The 20316-nt window shown below is 36.3% G+C and overlaps 1 protein-coding gene across 9 annotated transcripts in view; it reads left to right on the forward strand.

Annotated features, from left to right (window-relative positions):
• ACMSD (aminocarboxymuconate semialdehyde decarboxylase) overlaps positions 1–19980 on the forward strand; it is a 48523-nt gene extending 28543 nt beyond the window's left edge. For 5 of the 9 annotated variants that reach the window (XM_040562519.1, XM_040562518.1, XM_040562515.1 and 2 more), the window contains 8 exons: positions 210–306; positions 3262–3311; positions 4630–4866; positions 7490–7583; positions 8914–9009; positions 9479–9651; positions 18054–18152; positions 18866–19950. In XM_040562519.1, coding sequence (XP_040418453.1) covers positions 210–306; positions 3262–3311; positions 4630–4866; positions 7490–7583; positions 8914–9009; positions 9479–9651; positions 18054–18152; positions 18866–18982 — 963 coding nt within the window. In that variant the 3' untranslated portion in view covers positions 18983–19950. Of the gene's footprint in view, positions 1–209; positions 307–3261; positions 3312–4629; positions 4867–7489; positions 7584–8913; positions 9010–9478; positions 9652–18053; positions 18153–18450 lie in introns of all 9 variants that reach the window. The other 4 variants (XM_040562523.1, XM_040562524.1, XM_040562521.1 and 1 more) reach the window with 2 other exon arrangements.
• The last annotated feature ends 336 nt before the right edge of the window (positions 19981–20316 follow it).

Below are 20316 nucleotides of genomic sequence, written 5' to 3' on the forward strand. Positions count from 1 at the left end.
GTCATCTGAACTATAAGTGACTATTTTTATAGTCTTTTATTAATTACTGTTTTAAAATAGTCTTTGATTTAAAAATACCTGCTGAATAAAAATAAAAGAACAAAAATCTGTCTCTGAATTTCTGTAAAGCACAATATACTCAAGTCACTATATAAATTATCATGTGCTACTTTGTCACATTTATAATATATGAAAATGTCATTTTACAGGGACAGGCAAGGATGATGAAGGATGGAAAGGTTTTTAGAGTTATTCAAGAGAACTGCTGGGATCCAGAAGTACGGATTAAGGAGATGGACCTCTCAGGTACCTCTGTTAAGGAACTGAAATGATTGTGTCTCATTCAGGAGAACAACGTCTCTGTTAGTGCATCTGAAAGTGGTTAATAACCATATCAAAACCAAAAGGTTTAGCAAACTACTTCCTTAATTTAAATCCACTAAAAGTCACAGAAAACTGTTATGTTTTATATTCAGACTCAAATGGGACATGTTCCAATAACTTTTCTCATTTTCAGTAGCAATTCATTCCCCAGATGGACTCACTGGTTTCACTGGGATTGTTAGTGCAGTAAGGAACTAGTAGTTGACATAAATAAGGATGGCAGAATCTGGACTTGAAAAGACATTCCAGGTATACAAGTGATGCACAAAAAAGAGGACACCCCCCCACACCCCACCCCACCTCTTTTTTCCCAACTGTTAAGAGTCTGCTTTTCTTGTAGAATTTTTTAATATAATTTTTTTCCTTTTGTAATATTTTTTCTGTTTAGGTGATGCAATTTCATTCCGTATTTTTGCTAGAGGATTCCGAACTTAGAGAACTGCTATCATTACTCTTTCAGGAAAGAGTTTTCCTAATTTAGAAATAAACTACATACCAAATTTTCAAATTTATTTTCCACCAGGTTCCTTCATGCCACTAAATAAGATTTGCAAGATGTGAGACTGAGAATGAGCAAAGAAATTTTTAGTCTGATCAGTGATTTTTGGTTTTGTAATGGCAGAAAAGAAAATGTATCATAAAACCAGCACCACAGTATTTCTTCATAAACTAAACAGTGCTTGCTTACTTGTGTTTTTTTTAAAAAAAAAAAAAAAAAAAAAAAAAAAAAAACTCTAAAACTGTGTGTTACAGCACCATCTGGTGACTTGTGCTCTAAAAATGTCCCCTTTTATTATTGCACTCCAAAGGCACAGGCATCAGCTAAATAAGTGTAAAAAATAATAATAAAAAAAAAAGGTTCTTAGTGTTTTTCATTCTTTTAATAATAAAGATTGTGGTCTATGTTTATTCCTGTCTGTTTACAAAGCTTGTAGCTACTTAGTTCAATGACAACTTTATGTAGCACAGACCAAGATGGATCATACTGAAAAAATAAACATCCAAATATGGCATAACTCCACGCTGAACAAAGCTAGTATCAGCCTTTGTAAGGTGTTATTAATTCAGAGAAATAAATTACAGCGTGGTTGCTAAAAGGCTTTGTTTGTGCAGTGCCCTAGAAATCTTTCAGTGATAAGAAGTGGTAGCCAACGTACCAAAGAGACTGAATTAGTTCTCATAATCATAAGGCCTAGGTCTAATCCATGTACAAACCTGTGTCTTGATCTACTCAATAAGACAAACTATAAAGGTAATTCAATAAAACAAGCTGTAAAGGTAATTAACATCACAGTTCTCTGATACAAATCATCACAGTTTTGTTGGATAAAATTTTTCAGTTAATCCTAACTGCCCTCCCTCATTATTTTCACCTTGTAAAACCCTCTGAAGAGGTCCTTCCTGCCTCCACAATCAAACCAAACATGCACTGGTCTGTGTCATTGCAGTGGTATGGTAAGCAATGACATGCCTGCCATTATGGTATATCATTTGCTAATCACATTGCACCAAGAGGATTCAGAAAGCTAAGAGAAATTATATTTGGAATATAAAGTAGAGAGTCTTTTTTTTTTTTCTTCATACTGATTCATCTTCTTACTAAATCTAGTGTTTGGGATTGTTTAGCATAGAAATCTACCTTTAAGGCTTATGTTAAATTTGCTTGGTAATGTAAAAATGGATTGGAACCAGACACAAAGCATTTTGTGGAAAACATGGAGAAGGTTCTCAAACATACCAATCAAGTGTCCAGTAGCATATTGGTGGGCAATACAACTTAGGCTGTACTTAGATGAATATGTCATTGTAGACGTAATCCTTAACCTCCAAACCATGGTTACTGCACATAATATTAATCAGATCTTGCAAGAGAGATGCCTGAGTCAGCTTTTCCTCTTGTTTCTTACTCAAAATAAAGAGAAGGTTATAAAGCATGTTGCTAAAAATTTGAGTGCTTTTTCAAGGTCATTGTCTTAAATTCTCATAGGGTTTTTCTGCCATTTTTTGGATTAGTATTTTTATTACTAACAGCCACATTAAATTTTTTAAAGCATGATAAAATTCATGCATAACTTTTACAATATGAGATGGTGCTACAATCAGACTAAAAATTAAAGAAAAATACATTTTTGCATGTAACTATTTAGTGAAGTCCTAATTACTGTTTGTTGTTTGTTCTGTTGTCAATTTGTAAAGTTCATTCCTTTAAACACACGTGAAGGTATAGACTTGTCTTTGAACAGAAACCAAACAACGTAGAGTTAATTCTCTACTGCTATCATCAAAGTTATTTCTAACAGCAGATAGACTTTCTTATACTTAAAACCTCAGTAGTACAGCCACAGGATGAATAAAACCTAACACAACACAGCTTTGGGAAACATTTAGGAAAACGTTGTTTCACAACCATTGTTAACATAACATTGTTTAACTTTGATCTAATTTACATATTTATTTATTAATTATATATAAGAAATGTGACCCCAAAGTGAATAAGATATTGTATACTGTTTGTTTAACAAAGCTTCATTCATTTTTGTAATATCAAATAGCCATTTTATTAAATTTTAAGCACGCATATCAAACACTGCTAAAATCAAAATACTTAATTTCACAAAATGATCTGCTGTGTGAAAGTTTTTTTAATTCTCCTTAGCTAAAACATTCCAATCCTAATAAGCTGACACACCACAAGATTTATTACCATGACCATCAGCTAGCAAAAAACAGATTCTGTCCATACCAAAGTTAGAACATTCTTGCTTTCCATTTTAGTAGTTACCTTCTAGGCCTCTGCCTTTCAAACCAAAGTGCTTTCTTATTTTCAACATTTTATCAAAAGAATGAAATATTAATAACTGTTTTTTTCTTTCTCAGGAGTCACTGTCCAAGTCCTTTCCACAGTCCCTGTAATGTTCAGCTACTGGGTAGGTTCCTACTAGCATATTTTGTAATTCATATGTTACAATTTTTTTGAAAAATAAAATGCAACCTCCTGTAAATTAGGTGACTGAAATAGGCACTAGAGCACTGAAGTAAATGGGGAATTGTTCTGCTGAGAAAAAACAAAAGAAAAAATAGTCCAGGAATTGGAAGAGCCAGCAGGGTGTCCTGGCAAAGCTCCACTCTGGAGTACACAGTGTAATTAAAAATAACCCAGCAACAGAATTTTTGCTGGGGATCTTATCAGGGGGTAGCTGGAAACATGGAGGGAACATTTACTTAGCACAAGTCCCTGGTTAGCAGGAAGGTGTGTGTGGACTGATTCCATGAAAGTTAGGCATCAATCAGTATCTTCTCAAGAACTAAAAAATCAAAGATATTTTTGTGACTTCAGTCCACTTTCTTTTAAAGGTAGCATGGGAGGAGCACTCGTTGACCTAGAATCCTTTGAAACTTAAAATTCAGTTGCAAATTAAAGTTAAGTTCCGTGCATAGCTTGATCCTGAATGCATCAAAGAAGTTAAAATAGTCAGAGAAGATAAATCATAGCAATATGATGTTCTCAATACATTCTTAATTTGATTGTTTAGCTATGTGTAGAAGTGGCATGTAAACAGACATGCTACATAAAAGTCATTGTGTTAAGCCCATGTATAAGTAGTGCCACTGAATTTCAGAATTTCTTGTTGCATGACATAACTTTAAAATTTCACTCTGATATTTATGGGAATTTTTCACTCTAGGAATATATTAGGGGGAAAACAGGTAACTAATTGGGTGGATATTGCAGTTCCTTCACTAGATATTGCAGTTCCCTTACTTGAATCATAACTTATCCTTTTCTAAATTTTAGAGAGCTTTGCTCAAGTTTTCTCTGTAAAATTCTCATGCTCCATCATCCCACATTTATTATATTTCTCTCTTCAACTCCAATATTCATTGCTGTGTTTGAAAATGGTTTGCTCAGGTTTTTGCATTTGGATAAACAAAAACAAAGGACTGGTTTACACAATAGACCAGATGCTTTAGTGCATCAGCAACCTGGACCTTCTTACGTCCTTCCTGAGCACTAAAGGCAACCACAGTTGATATAATATTTGAGACAAGAAGGAGAACTTTACCCAGAGGATTTAAAACAAGGCAAAATTTAGCCCTACTGATTTCCGGCCATTCAGAACTGTAAATTTCAAATTCAAACACTGTCTCTGAATTGTTTGCAGTGACATTTATCCAGTATCTTCCAAAGGTGATAACATTTGAGAACTATATTTTAATGTACTATTCTGCTTAATATCTTATCAGGCCAAACCTCAGGATACTTTAGATCTATCCCAGATATTAAATAATGACTTAGCTGCTACAGTAAAAAAGTACCCCAAGAGGTTTATTGGCTTGGGTACGTTACCTTTGCAAGCTCCAGACCTGGCTGTGAAGGAAATGCATCGGTGTGTGAATGAACTTGGCTTTCCTGGAGTACAAATAGGATCTCATGTCAACAATTGGGACCTGAATGCACCAGAACTGTATGATATTTATGCTGTGAGTAAATGTTTCTTTCTTTATTTGATGGAATTCTGTGACTTGGAATTTTGTCTAAAAATATCTTGGGATGTGTTCAATCATCAGCTAAATTTATAGATACATTAAAACAATTGACCTTCCTATTCTGCTTAGTGTAAAAGAAGGAGCATTTACAGAAGACTGTCAGTAATTTTCTTTACTGACTGGGAAATCAAGATACTAAGAATATTCATTTAAAATTTCACAACCTTTCTTAAATAAAGTGTGCACCTCAAATGTTCTTTATTTGTGGATTCATTTATCCAGCCTGCTTAAACCTGTGAAATAACACTGAGGTCTGAGCATTGTGTTAGTGCTTGATACCAGGTTTCTTATTCACCCAAGTGAAATCAACTCAATCCCACTTTCACACCATGCAGTTACATCTGACTAATCAACAGTGGTTAGAGAGCTTCAGCTTTAATTATACATGATAATTGATCGTATGATGTAATGACAAGAATATGATATAAAGCATTCTGAAACATACTTCATAATAATGATTAATGAAATCTTTTTATGATATGAATTCTTACCGCAGAGTTGCCTTCTTGGTTTGTGAAGAGAAGTGCAGCATGAAGTAAAGCATATCTGCGCTGTTTGCCTTTGGGTTCAAGTTACTATATCCAATCCTATTGAGATAATTGATAAACTTTCTGAGATTTTCAGAGATTTCAAAGTGAGATACGTATAGAGCCAAAGTATCCTATACGCAAATGGGACCAAAAATTCCAAACTGGAATATAATATTATCAATATTATATAATATAATATTTGGTTATAAAATGAGCTTATAGATCATATTTCTTAAATAGTCTGAGGTCCATTTAGGGATGGCCATTTTTCCAACTTACAGAGTTTCATCAATGTACATTCTTTATCTGTTTCACAGGTTATTATATCTTTAAATTGATCCATAGAGGTGGTTTTTCAGAATTCTCTATTTATTCAATAATGCTATTAGCACAGCATCTGGGCTATTTGTTTTTGTGGTCACAAGCAGTCTGCTATCAATTTCTGCTCTTGGAGTTGCACACACTCTCAGACTTGCAGAATGGTTGAGGTTGGAAGGGATGTCTGGAAGTAATCTGATCCAGGGCCCCTGCTCTAGCAGAGCCACCTACAGCAGTTTGTCCAGGACCACGTCCAGGCAAATTTTGAAGACCTCCAAGGAGGGAGATTCCAGAACCTCTCTGGGCAACCTCTGCCAGTGCTCCATCACCTGAATAGTGCAGGAGTGCTTTCTGTTGTTTAGATGGAACCTCCTGTGTTCCAGTTGGTGCCCCCATCTCTTGTCCTGGCACTGGGCATCACTGTAAAGAGCTTGGCTCCATCGTTTTTGTACCTTCCGTTCAGGTATTTATATGCATTGATAAGATCCCCCTGAGCCTCCTCTCCTCTGGGCTGAATACTCCCAACTCTCTCAGCCTTTCTTCATGGGAGAGCTGATCCAGTCCCTTAGGGAGTCTTCACTAACTTTCTGCAGTAGCTCCATATTTCCCCTGTACTGGGATCCCTCTAATGTACTGTGTGTTCTTCAGCTTATGTTTAGCACGTGTAGGAAGAAACTTCTATCATTTTTAGAAATGTTCCTGGATAATAAAGATTGTGAAATTAAGCCATATTTGATACTGAAATTTATCAATCTGCCAAGCCAGTTAGTGAATTGCTATTTTCAATTTGCAAATGTATATGACAATTACTCTGTACAATCCAAAAGTTGCAGCTTTATTTATGTATGTGTGGGTAAATAAACCAAAATTCTTCAAATGTGTGATAGTCTCCTTAGCAACAAGAGGAGGTTCAGAAATACAACTGACAACATGAACCTGTTAAATCCCAGTTAAGGATATGAATGACTCTGATGAGCGTATACTTAAAATTAAGCACATAGTTAAGCACATAGCACATAGCATTAAGCACATAGTCACAGTTGGGATCAGCATCCTATATTGTTTCTCTGCTTTCCTTTCCAGAGGTATGAGTAATTGGAAACATTAATGTATCTGAGTGGACGTGGGTTCTTTCTTGATCAGAATGCAGCTAGATTTCTAACTCAGGGTGGATTAGGAACAGTTTTAACATTTTTTAAGCCAAGCAGAGAGCCAAAGGGGACAAATGTAGTGCAACAGCTATAAAAACTCCTGAATGAAGCAGGAACAATTCTATAAAACCATCCTAAAATGGTTCTATAAAACATTCTGAGAAGTAATCCTTATATGTGAAATGAAACCAAAAGAATCCTAATTTGAACTGAATTTTATACTGCAGGATGACTAATGTAAACGCAGATAAAAAAGTGGTTTTGTACCACATTAATGTGAGAAACACTTGGCTTACAAGAAAGACACTATCATCAGTGTTTCTGATCCTGTAGTCTCTAAAAGAACTTTGAGTCTGACTGAGGACTTCAGGAGACGTACCAGAGGACTAAATAAAACAAACTATTGCTTATAGTTCTTACTTATAATTCTGGGCCTGTTTATATTACTAGTACTAATATTTGGTCCAATTTTGTAGGAAACCTTTAAAGCATGGCTAAAAACTAAGATGCATTTTGGTAGGATTAAGGCAAGATTTAGATGTTTTGTATTTGCTGCAGGCTGCTGAACAATTAAATTGCTGTCTTTTTGTACATCCCTGGGACATGCAACTAGATGGAAGGATGTCCAAGTACTGGTTTCCGTGGCTGATAGGTAAGTGTATGTTTACTTTGGTTAGTTTTTGTTTACAAAGTGTCACTGGATTAAGTAAAAAGAGTAAGCAAAACCAAACACTGTTTCTTACAATTTCTTTGAACTATTTCCTAGTAATAGGTTGATTGGAGAGGAAATACTGAATCTAAGTTCACATCAGCTATAGCTGAAACAACGTACTTCAGAAGCTCCCCAGAGATGGAGGGAATTCATCTAGTTTCTGTTTTATTCCCCATCCACTAGGTAAATGAGGATGACACTGAATAGCCAAAAGTGGGTTTTATTGCTCCTTAGAAATGGAAATGTTTAAGACTGATTCCACCCTCACTCTTTTTTGTGGTTTTTTTTTTTTCGTTTTTCATTGATTTGCTCTGCCTCCAGTAGAGGTGTTCTGAACAATATATGCAATATGCATATAATACATGTTTTGCAAAACACACTTGAAAATCATAGTGTCCCAATCAACAGTGCATTATTTTAGAACAATATCAGTTAGCCTTAATCAGAGCAGGCTCTACAACATAGACTTAAAAAGAGATTAAAATTGCTACATTTACCTAACAAAGCATAATAATCTGAAAGATTTTCCAAATAATTTTAGAAGGCTTTGCATCTGGGCGTATAGAACAAACATGAATTTAAGACACCCTTTTGTGTTGGATAGGTATTGTTTCCCCCCAAAAGAGGGAAACTCCGACAGTTCCTGATTTCCAAGCTGGGTATCTAAAGTTATGTACATAAATGACATGATATTCTAAATATAATAGGTGTGCTCAGAAACGGAGGGTTGACATAGGAACCTAATCTGCTGTTAGATTCCTAACACTGGGCATCCAAGTTACTCAATGGCAAAGAGAGATATCAGTTATTTCTAAACTGTAGGAATTGGCACCATGTCATAACTAAACCCCAATTCCATGTTGGAATATGCACCAACGTATCTGCTCCACTTTCCACACAAAGGAAACCCAGAAGCACAGGTGAGAAGAGAACATGGCAGATTCCAGACTTGCCGTTGAGCTAGGGTAGCTGTGGAGCTAAGCATGTACTATGCTGTTCAGGACATAACCAGTTCACCAGCCAGCTGTCCTTGTGGCGTAGGATAAAAAGTGGGTTTAGGATTCAGAAGATCCTAGCTTCTAGTCCCGTGTCCTCATTTCAGTTAATTAGCATGGAGGGCTATGTTCCTCCAACAGGGAAAATGCATAACCCTTGGCAGCTGTTCTGTAACTCATTTTTTCAGTAGGCCCAAGGCTTATTGAAGAAAATGAAGATAACATCTAAAATTCAAGGTTTGGCCATATATGATGAAGCTTTATCTTGTTCTTAGGCATGCCAGCAGAAACAACCATGGCAATTTGCTCCATGATTATGGGAGGAATTTTTGAAAAATTTCCTAAGCTGAAAGTTTGCTTTGCACATGGAGGTAAGTAATATACTTCTTTAGTTGAGTGTGGTACAATTGTATTTTCTGGTATGCCAGCTAATGGGGTTACCACTGTAAGCCTGCCACCTGCTGAGCCCTCTTGGCCCAGTGAGGATATCTGCCAGATGGGTTGCTCACACTAATATTCTCTAGCATGTTTCACTCAGTGTTTGAGCTGCTATAGGTAGCCTTTAAGAAAATTGAGGAGTGAGGGGAGACAGGAGTCAGTTATGGGCTTAGGGAAAGGGAGGAGTAGGGAGCAGTAGGAATTTGGGCGTTAACTGTCATGAAGAAGTGGGGAAAACAGAGAAAGAAAGTAATGAAGGGGAAGGAATAAAAAAAATTGCCAGTGCAGTGCACTTTCATTCTAAATAGTTAACAATAAAACTTATGTATCTCTTTGTTGATAATGTCGCTTTTTCCCTCCTTCGTATTTTCAATTTCTGTTGCTAAAAATTTGTCCTTTTAGGTGGAGCTTTTCCGTACACAGTGGGGCGAATCTCCCATGGATTCAACATGCGCCCTGATTTGTGTGCAGTGGATAATAAGGTGGATCCAAGAAAATACCTTGGTTCATTTTACACAGACTCTCTTGTCCATGATAGTGGTGCACTAAGGCTTCTAACAAGTGTAATAGGAGAGGTGAGTTTTAATGCTTCCAGAAGTAGGTAAGTCATTCTGGAATTATTTCTCTCTATGAAATAGCAAAAGGAGAGAAAAGGAAGAAAGCAGGAAAAAGACAGCATATTCACCCAGTGAAATCAGAACCTGAGCTATTATAAACTGACGTGCTTCTGCAGTGTTGATAACGTTCCTTACTACAGCAGGGAGTTCTTGAAGTGCTGGTTTTAATCCAGGAAATCATCCACTGTGAACCCTAGTTCACAGAGGCTAGTTCCTTACATAAGGTTAACCAGGATTTAGGACTGAGGGAATGGCAAGACCATCAGGGAAGGGATGGATATTGGGAAAAGGTTCTTCACTGAGAGGATGGTAAGACACTGAAACGGGCTCTTCAGGGAAGTGGTCATGGCACCCAGCCTCACGGAGTTTAAGAACCATTTGGACAATGCTCTCAGACATCGGGTCTGATTTTTGGGTGGTCCTGTGTGGAGCTGGGAGTTGGACTTGATGATCCTCGTGGGTCCCTTCTGACTCAGGATATTCTGTGATTCTAGGATGGGACTGCAAGCAAAGGGGGACTGCCTCATTTGGAGCCTTCCTTTTAAATGCCTTAAGTGCGTACTTCTTCAAGTGCATACCTGAAGAAATCAATTGAGTATTTCTGCTTGGGAAGTTGTAGGCATTAAAAAGTCGGTAATAAAGATGATTTTTGTGGGCATCCTGGATAGCACATTAAATATCATGGCTTGCAAAAACATTTTAAATGTTAGAGTAGAAAGTAAAGAAATCTTTGTACTTTATCAGCCTGTTTAAATCACATACAGTGTGTGTCAGAAAAATCCAAGACCATTTAAGTAATTCCCTCTTATTAATTCAAATGATTCCTTCTTATTATTAAATGCTCAGGAAGGAGGGGAGGACAGCATAACTCTTGCCAACTTCTAATGGATAGCTACAAATCAACAAGAGGCTTGCATTTGTGTCCTGATCTCTTGAACTCACCAGATAACAAATACAGAAATGCAAACTGTTGACATTGGCTTTCTTGTGTCGACAACTGTATTCATCTTCCCGTACATTAGTTTCTAGGCTCACTTAGTACTTTCTCAGGTATGAGGCTGTTGTCACCAGGGCCTCTTGTATGACCAAAGTTCAGAAAACCAGCTAAGTCAGATGTTTTCATTCCTTCTAGAGAAAAGTTACTGTTGATTTCCCATTTTCATCCGTAACAGTTTGAATGGGTTGCTGCAATAAGTCTGTACAAAAACTGATACAGAAATGACTTGCCTAGGCCAACCAAAAATAATAAAGTAGAATAAACTATTTCTTTTCCTTATCTTGGTACTGTGTACCCAGATCACATCCGTTTGAAATCCATGGGTTTTCAGTCTGTGCTGCACAGGAAATTTTGTATCTTTGAGATTGGACTCAGCTTCCCTACAGTACTTTTATTTTTTAGGAAAACTGTATTTGAAGATTCACGAAAAATTCAACAGTGACAGCACATGCACAACTTGAAACAATGCTGTCACAAGTTTTTGTAAAGTATATATACACAATGTATTTATATATGTATACAATACCACTACAGCTATAAGAACAGGAGGGATAGTATTTCTCTCTTAAATCCATCATGAATCAAAAATAGATTTGTAGGAGAAGCCCCATAAAATGTGCAAAGAAACTGCCATGAAGCTTTAGTTCCATTATCAGCAAGAAAGATAAAGCCTAGTTTGATTTACTTGTCAAAAGATCTGCTAATGAGCTCTTAGTATTGGCAAGTTCTTATAACGTCAGTGGGTATTAACTCAGGTGGCATTTGCCAAGTTCTTTCCAGACATATTAGAGCATTTTTTTGGCAATGTTAGTCCTCCTGAGCACTGATGGAGAGATCTGTGTCAGGGATGAAGTTTTAGGCACCAAACTGGTTATTAACAAAATTCTAGAGCTCCAGCCCAATATTGATTTCTGTTAATTTCTGTTACTGACCTTTAAACTGTAAATATATCATGGTCAACAGTCCAGGACTTTTTATGATGTATTATTACCTTTTGAATGTAACTGTAATTTACAGTATCCAATGGTATTAAGTAATTTTGAGAAAAGATTTTAAAATGTTACTATATGTGATGCGCACTTCAATTTTATAAGATACCCAAAAGCTTATAGAATAACAGTTTGGCACTTGCCTTCTGTTATCTCATTTTCCAAGAAGTCTCCCCACATCCAGGCCATGTTTGTCATAAGTATATTCTCATTATACATAGAGGTATAGTATAGCAGGCATGAGTCTAGCTCTTGAATTTTAAATTGCCATGTATAGGTGCTCAGATTCCTTTGCTGTTGTTGTTATTATTATTTATTATTATTGCCAAGGAGACAAAACCACTCACTTGTTTTGTTGTTTGCATTTTTAAATGTTGGGAGACATATTTTGCCATCATTTGAAAGACCTTGGTAAACTAGAAGCTGTGGGATTCAGCATAGCTGAAACCCACACATTCTTTTTTCTGGTCTGATATTGTTTTTAAGTTAAACTATTGAATTCAAGAGCAAAGCAGGAAAGAAAGTACAACAGGATGCTTAACACATTACTGAAGAGCTTAACTTTTTTTCTTTTTTTTTTTAGCATGCATAGAATTCAAGTCTCAGAGCAGTTCTGCTTTAGAGTAGCAAGTTAGCTTTGCACCTCAAGGCTGCTCTGAGCTATGGCAATTGTGGGAAAGCTGCTGTCTGTGCATCATGCTTAAACTGTAACTTCCATACCTTTCCTCCTAAGAAGCAACACATAGCCTACGGCCCTTAATCATTATGCCTTCAAAAATAACATTTAGTTGTCTGAGGAGAGAGAGGTTGTGGATTGCAATTGGCTAATCTAAAAGTTACTTGGCGTTGTTAAAAATCATGTGCAGTAGCCTCTCTGGTGTCTCTTACTTTGCCAACAGATTTCTGAAATTAAGTTTCTTGATGCAATACATTAGCTCAGTGTACTACTTGGGATGTTGGTATCTTTAATTCTCCTCTGCCTGTTTGAGCTCAGCAATATGACATGAGGTGGAAAGGTCTGGAAGAGGTTACTGGCTGAAGAGAATGGAATAGGGCTTCTGCAACTGATTCTATTCTTTAAATTCAATCTGAGAAACTGGCTTTGCTGTCTTTTGTTTTCTATCTGATGGGAGGTAAGTCATCCTCTTCCCACTTTATTGTTCTGCTTATGACATATCAGTGTTGTCATTTAATTATCTGTACTTGTACTTGGCTTTTAACGAACACAGTTGTGAAGTCCAGACAATAATAAATGTCCCTGATGATAACAGCAGTAGAATTTTTCCCGGTATAAAAACAGTGCCAGAAACAAGGAATTATTGAAGGAAAATGAAAGATTTAAAAATCCAAATAAAAATTCTGCTTCATACAGTCATTTTATATGAAGTCTGTTTTTGCAGGTATACATGTTACCTTTGCACTCTTGTTTTCAACAGCCTCACTGATCCTTTGCCTCTTAATCATATTCTTATCTTTGCGATAAGATGGCACTTTTCTTAGAACAACAGAATACCCTCCTCTTCCTTCACTGAAGCGTTTTAGTTGTGCCTGTTATTCTTTCTATAAATATAAACAGTATCATCCACTACTTGTAGTTTTACAGAATAGCAAATCACATATTCTACATACAATTCTTTTGCAACCATTGCCCTTTTGTTTAGCCTGTGGTTTGGGGAAGACTCCTTAGGTATATTCAATTTGTGTTGGGTTCAAACATCTCTCTAGTCCCCTGCTGTATGCCAGAGAACATTCCTGCTTAACTGGTCATTAGAAGATATCTCTCATGGGGTAGCAAGCCTTCACTGGACCTCTGCAGCCCCTCTGGGACCAGATTTAGTTACCCTTTGAACACTGTGGAGAAAGCACTGCAGGGCTGGGCATTTGTGAAAGCACAGGGATTCCCTTTCAGACTGCTGTTTTTTAGTAAAACCTTTTATTGGTGGAGCATGCTAACTTTTATAGCCAATTTCTTTTTTAAAAGTCTTACAGAGGTTTAGGTGAATGTAATCTTTCTTCCTAGTACCTCTTTCTTTCCAGTTTAGGAGGCAGTCCTGCTTTGTTCACTAAAATAATTACCGTTTCATGAGATGCAGCTTTGTTTGCCAGGTTGGGTATAATCTGTGCTTGACCGACCAGTGGATAACTTTAGTGAGGAGTAAATCTACTTTTTCAGTGTGCGTCTTCATTTGCAGTGTTTCCTTTGCAGAATGCTGTGGTTTATATCAATTTTTCACATTAACAAGCATAAACAGAATACAGATAGCTAAACAGAATAAATGCAGCCATCCTGTCTTGGAGGGGGGAAAATACTTGGGTGGTATTGGGTGGTTGGCCTCAGGGCCAGAAAACAATCTACGGCCTGCTTTATCTACAAGTGCGTACATAGTCTTTGACATGACTATATCTGAATGGGCCATGTGCTGGTAATATAATTAGCCATGCCTGTGTTACATCGTTTTAAAATTCCCCTACTCAAAGGATTCCTTATCCAGAATAGCACTGATAGGATGGAGTGAGCTCTGTTATCTTTTGGAATTCTGAGGGGAGAAGGTGGGGAGAGAAATTGAACAGGTTGAAATCTAAGCTTTATTTTGCAGAGGCTCAGAGAAATATGAAGTCCATTGAATTAGTGAAATACATCACCTATAGAAATTATTTGAGGTAGGACGAGCTTTGAGTCAAGCATATATAATGAGTAGCTATTTATTTTCCTGGCAAAAGATTAGGCTGCCAAGAAGAAGCACTTGATGGAGATAGCACTGTATTTATGGCAGATATTTGCAAGAAAAGTCTCGGTCCAGTGAAACTACTCATAGAGCAAGATTTCTTTCAAAATAAAGGAGCCGTTTAATTAAAATGAGACTTCCTTCTTTCTTAATGTGAAACATGCTAAGAGAGTTACGTGCATTTAACTAAGCAGCAGATTTGGCTTCTTGTTGCAATATTTGGCAACCATGGTACTGAAAGGTCAGGAGTCAGATCCCAAAAACTCTAATGCTTTTAAGAATTAGGAGAACCTGGAAAGCAGTACATTTTCTTTCTCTTTTTCAAAGCTAGGGTGTCTTATCCTTGAAGAAACATTCACATCATATTTTCAAGCTTCGCTTTATAACCATGAAGATTCCCTCATTTTCCCATTAAAGTTGACATTATCACATAATACCATTCCAAAAGTCAAATCATGTGTTGGCAGAATAACAAGGATAAGAAGAATAAATGCCGGGCTAAAAACATTGTGATTGGGTCTCCAGCATGATGTGTGACTTTATAAACCAAAGATTTGAAATAGGACAGCTCTCGGGAGCATAGCTAAGAGCTGTGCAGGAAGGGCATCAGTGTGTGTAAAGATCTGCATGCACATGGCTTCAGGTCCTCAGGGAACAGCCATTACGTGGCATCGGAATGTCACGTGTGGGCCTTGAGCTTATGAATATTAAAATCCAGTGATAGCTCTGAGTCACGTACACTTAACTTCAGCCCTTCGTAGTTTGGGATGCAGGTTAATTGGAGCCTAACACAGTTAAAAGAGGCAGGAGTAAACATTTCTGAGAAATACTTTTGTAAGGCTGCAGATTTGCTGCAGTCCTTTGCTCTCCCCATGATGAGGTAGCATGAAGTGAACAAAGCTAAACAAAAAATCCCTAATGATATTGGCTATAAAAAGTGAAGAACCGGGTTGGCAGACGATTAAATGATTCAGTGCATCTCTGCATAAACCTCATGGCGATTCCTCAAGGTACATCACCAGCAGGTAAAACGTTCTCATGCCAGAAGCTGGAGCTGAACTGGCTGTAACAATCTGGCCTTTTCTTGAGATGTATTCTGGTAGCAGGAAAGAAGGTGAGATTCAGGACAAATACAGTTTTTCTCTAACGTAAGAGGAAGAAACTATGCTTGACTTTCTTTGAGATACATTTTAAGATTCAGGTCTGTACTACTGTGAAAAAAATTCTCTTGAGCAGAAGGGTCCGTTGAGGCAAATTGTCAGCCATATTTACCTTTCTGAAAGGCAAGATGCTTTATTAAGGTATTGAACCTTAAGGTCTACTATGGAAAATGAACTTTGCTGTTATTTTTTGGCATAATATGATGATAGATAATACGCTAGGAGTGTTGTCTATCTACAGAGACTTCACAGGACTTCTCGGAGGCCAGTTGATAAATACAGGGGTTGCAAACCCCATTTTATAGATGGGTACAAACTGAAGCTCAAAGATTATAAATAAATAGCCTAATAAATAGCTGCAATAACTCCACTTCTAGATTTTCTCATTAATTTACAGCTCTTAATTTTTCTGCTTATGAACAGATCCCATGATTAGCTGTGAAACACTTTAAACTAGAGGAAAATAAAAAGATAATTGAAATAACATATACAGATTATTCCAATGATGGGGTGAGATTTTTTTCTGCTCTGGTATACAGGAAACTTAAAGAAGAATGTACAAACCTTCCTGACCTTCTTAAACTTCAGTAATAAGCAGCTGGGAAGGTACTTTCTCCTTTACTAAGAAATCCATTTTCCAATATAAAGTTAGTATGCCAATTGGTATGGTTGTGTGATTTTTTTTTTTATTTAGTTGTTGTATTTTGTGGCATACATTTGTTTTTTATATATGCAGAAAATGCTTTGGTACCAGACTGAACTTTATAATGAATAAAAGAATGTATTTAGCTGTTTAATCATACACATATCCAAATATATTTTGTTTAATCTGCACTCAGAAATTGATGCAGTAGACAGAGGAATATAAATTGTAGACAGGGGAATATAAATTCTCCTGTTCTAATCATATGGCAGGACTTCTGTAATAAATTATAATACAATAATATAGGACAGAACAATAGAATTTGTATCCTGTTTGGATCTCCTGTAAGGTTTCACTTAGACTCTTTCACAGACTCTCTGGTGACATCTACTGGAGATAAAATAAATAAGCAGCATTTGACAAGAAAAAGGATAATTTCATAAAATAACTGAAATATGTTTTCTTTGTCCTATTTCAGTATTGGCAACTGAATTTAAATACTACAACAAGTTCCCCAAAATTCATGAGCTTGACTTCAAATTTATGAGACATTTCAAAACATACATTTTTAATGAAAATGGTGGTTTTCAAATATTCATGTCTCCAGGAGATGAAGCTGGAACGAAAATAGGCTTTTGATAAAATCAAGTGAGTTGGCAATATTCACTCTCCAGGGTAGATGATAATATGAGAAATATCATTGCGGTGTGGAAATGAACGTATAACAATGTGGACCCATTGCGGATCTGCCTATTCGTTTCCGTCTCTGATAACAGGAGTGATGCATGCAGATTCTTACTGAATTTTCTATTCCCTGACTGTTGCTTTCAGAAACAAATCGGATCATGTCACTCATATTCTCAGATATGGGTTTCCAGCTCACAGTTAATACCCAATCCCAGTCAAAGACAATGACATTTTAAGGAAATCATAGACTTCCAAAAAATATATGAAATTCGCAAATGAGATTTTGGTTTTGTTATCTGAAGCTGAATACCAGTTAAATTAAATATATTCTCTTGAATTTAAATATTTGTAATAGTTCTACATTTTACCACACTTTAAGTAGTATCACGTTGCATGTATTACAGCTTTTAAAGTACTGCACAAAAGATAATTTTGATTGCTTTGTATATTTTTATTACACATTCCTTTCAAGTATATATAAATTCAAGTTTGTGTGAGTGAGTGCATTTATGTGTGTGTATACTCAAGAATTTCAAATTCAAGAATCCAAATCCAAGCATCTTTTGTGAGTTTGGTGGAGAACTTCCTGAGATCCTTCAAGAAATCTGCCAAAAGATTTCATGGTCTTTTTGGACAGCAGTGCAGAGCATGCAAGTAACTTCCTTGAATGTGAAAAATAATTCAGAAGTAGAAACAGTACTAGTAGGGCAGGAGATGAGCAATAAATGCCATTTTGTAACATTTCAAAGCAGCACCACAATAAAGAAAATCGATCTCCATAGGAAATTACCATTTGTACTTGTACCATACTCATCTGAGCAGCATACACTCATTTCCACATGTCTGGGTTTTACATTTTGAATTTTCTGTATATCAGAATAAAAGTACACCACACTTTAGTTAGGCATCACAAAAACAATTAAGAAACAACCAATACTTTTTTTCAAATTTAAATTCCCCAATAAACTCGAATACTTGTTTTTAAGCTTTTTTTTAAATGTAAATAGGAATCCAGAGACTATCTTCACATTCACTTTCATAATTAATCAGTTCAATATATATGTGTAACTTCCTGTGATTTATTATAAATTCCAGAAAGCATGTGAAATTATATTCTTTGATGTTACTACAGAATGTACAATGTTTCTTTATTACTAGGACAAAGTTATTTTAGGGACAGATTACCCTTTTCCACTGGGGGAACTGGAACCTGGAAAACTGATTGACTCAATGGAAGATTTTGACCATAAACTGAAGGTATAATTTGGGTGGATTTTGTTTGTTTGTTTGTTTTGTTTGTTTGTTGGGGGGGAGACGGGAGCGGGGAGGGATCATTTTTAAGGTTTTCCAGGTTTTAGACCTGGAAAAAAAAAAAAACTACAGAAAAATCAGTGGAGTACAGTAATTCCTGCAAAGATTGGAAGAGGCCCTTCAGTCTTTTTAAAGCAGTTCATGAGAGCATTTCAAAGCAAGAGTGAAAGCATCTGAGTAAAAACAATTGACTAAAACGTGACTTAAACACACACAAACATATGTAAATGTTTTGTTTTTACAGGATAAACTCAAGGCTGGCAATGCTCTGGAATTTTTGGGTCTTAGCCGAAAACAGTTTGAATGATTATGAAGATATTAAAAAGACCAAACTTCAGATAAAACATTGACTCCTTAGGAATACTTCAACTTTGCATGTGCAATTGTACTGTGAAAAATAAATTTGACAAGTACATTTCAGTCTACTGCTATTTCCAAAGCAGGGGTACTGGAAATGCATACTCACTGATATTTCTGAGCATTTGAGGATTTAGGTTCTCTAAAAAATTCTGAAATCCCTACTTTCATACAGAACGAAAGATTTCATCTTTTGCAGCCTTAATAAGAATCTCTGAAAGACAATAATGCCATGTCATTAGGAATTGATCCCCAGGAAGAAAGAACTGTGAAAATGATGACTTGTATCTGTTGCATTTCAGTCTATGTCATCTTTGATGCCCAATACACAGAATTTGAAAGATGTCTTTTGCCTTTATCCACTGACTGAAACTGCAGCATACAGCATGTCAGCCCAGCACTTTGAGCATGTGCGCTGACACTTTGTAGATGTGGTAGGCAGAAAAAGATCTATGCAGGGATGTGTGCTTTTTAGCTGCTGCCTATGCCACTGGCAATTAACTGATCAGGAACAATTGGAACAAAATGACCGTAAGTGCAAAAATGATGTATTTATGTGGATAATACTTTATGCATCACTGTTAGTGTCAAAATAAATAATACTGTTTAACAATGGCATGGTTTAATGTTATATGCCTTAAAAACACTTCTAATGGTAAGGTTGGATATTTTAACTGTTGAGCTGTTAATGCTCTTTCTAGTTTCAGTGCTGCTGTAGGTGTGGAAAGACGGTTTGCTTTGTAGACTACTGAAGGGTAGACTCAAATGGGTTTTCATGATGCCTCAGGAGGGCATCCTCCTCCTGAGAAGCTTTTATGCTAGTCAGAACAATGCTGTTGTCCACTGAGACTCTCCATCCTCATGTGTTCATTTGTTTGCTGCATCAGGTGTCACCATTTTTCTGTTTAGTCTCTAGACATTCCAGGAAAAATAATATTAGGCAGATTTTTGTTTGCAGCTGTGTCTGTAACTGTCCTTGTAGCACAGAATAAACCTGAAGGATTCAGCAGTTCCTGCTGATAACAGTCTCTGTTGGACTACTGAGAAGGCTTTGTCCTTCTTTATAGAGTCAAAAAAAAAATGTGCGTAGTTTAATTATATGTTTGCCCAGTTTTTGCATTTGGATCTTTCCTTTATTGCTTCTCCAAATTTATGCCATTAATGACTAATGGACATCAGAGGCAACTCAGTAGTAGTCAGCAGCTCAGAGGTTTGGGCCCTGTGAATATCAGGTTTTCATATAAGAGGAAAAAAAGAACCTAAATAAAACATCTTTAACGATATTAATTGTCCTCAGGTTTGCAAGATTTCTGTTGATCTTTTCTTTTTATTTATTTAAATATTTACATGCAGGTATTGAGTTAACTGACTGTACGATTTTTCAACCAGATTGTTTTAATTAAATTTCAAAGTAGAGAAAAAGCAACTTTCTTCTACCTTCAGCATATTTGATTTTCACAGGTATTGAATTGGATTTAAGAGGAAAACACGTTATGATTCCTCCAATACATTTTAATTGGATTAATTAATTAATTCTTCAGTTTTTAATGATCAAAACCTGTTAAGTAGGTGAGAATGCACTGTTGCATCTTCCGGGACAGAGGTCAGAAGCTTACCCAATAGCAAGCCCAGTATTTAATTACCTTAACCTATGACTGAAGGGGTGATTGTAGCACTCTGCATGACATGTAAGTAGTGCATGCCCTGCATAAATCATATTCATTATGTACTGTCATTATTCAGTGATGTTCTA

This window comes from Cygnus olor, chromosome 6, assembly GCF_009769625.2.
Source record: "Cygnus olor isolate bCygOlo1 chromosome 6, bCygOlo1.pri.v2, whole genome shotgun sequence".
Lineage (NCBI taxonomy): Eukaryota > Metazoa > Chordata > Aves > Anseriformes > Anatidae > Cygnus > Cygnus olor.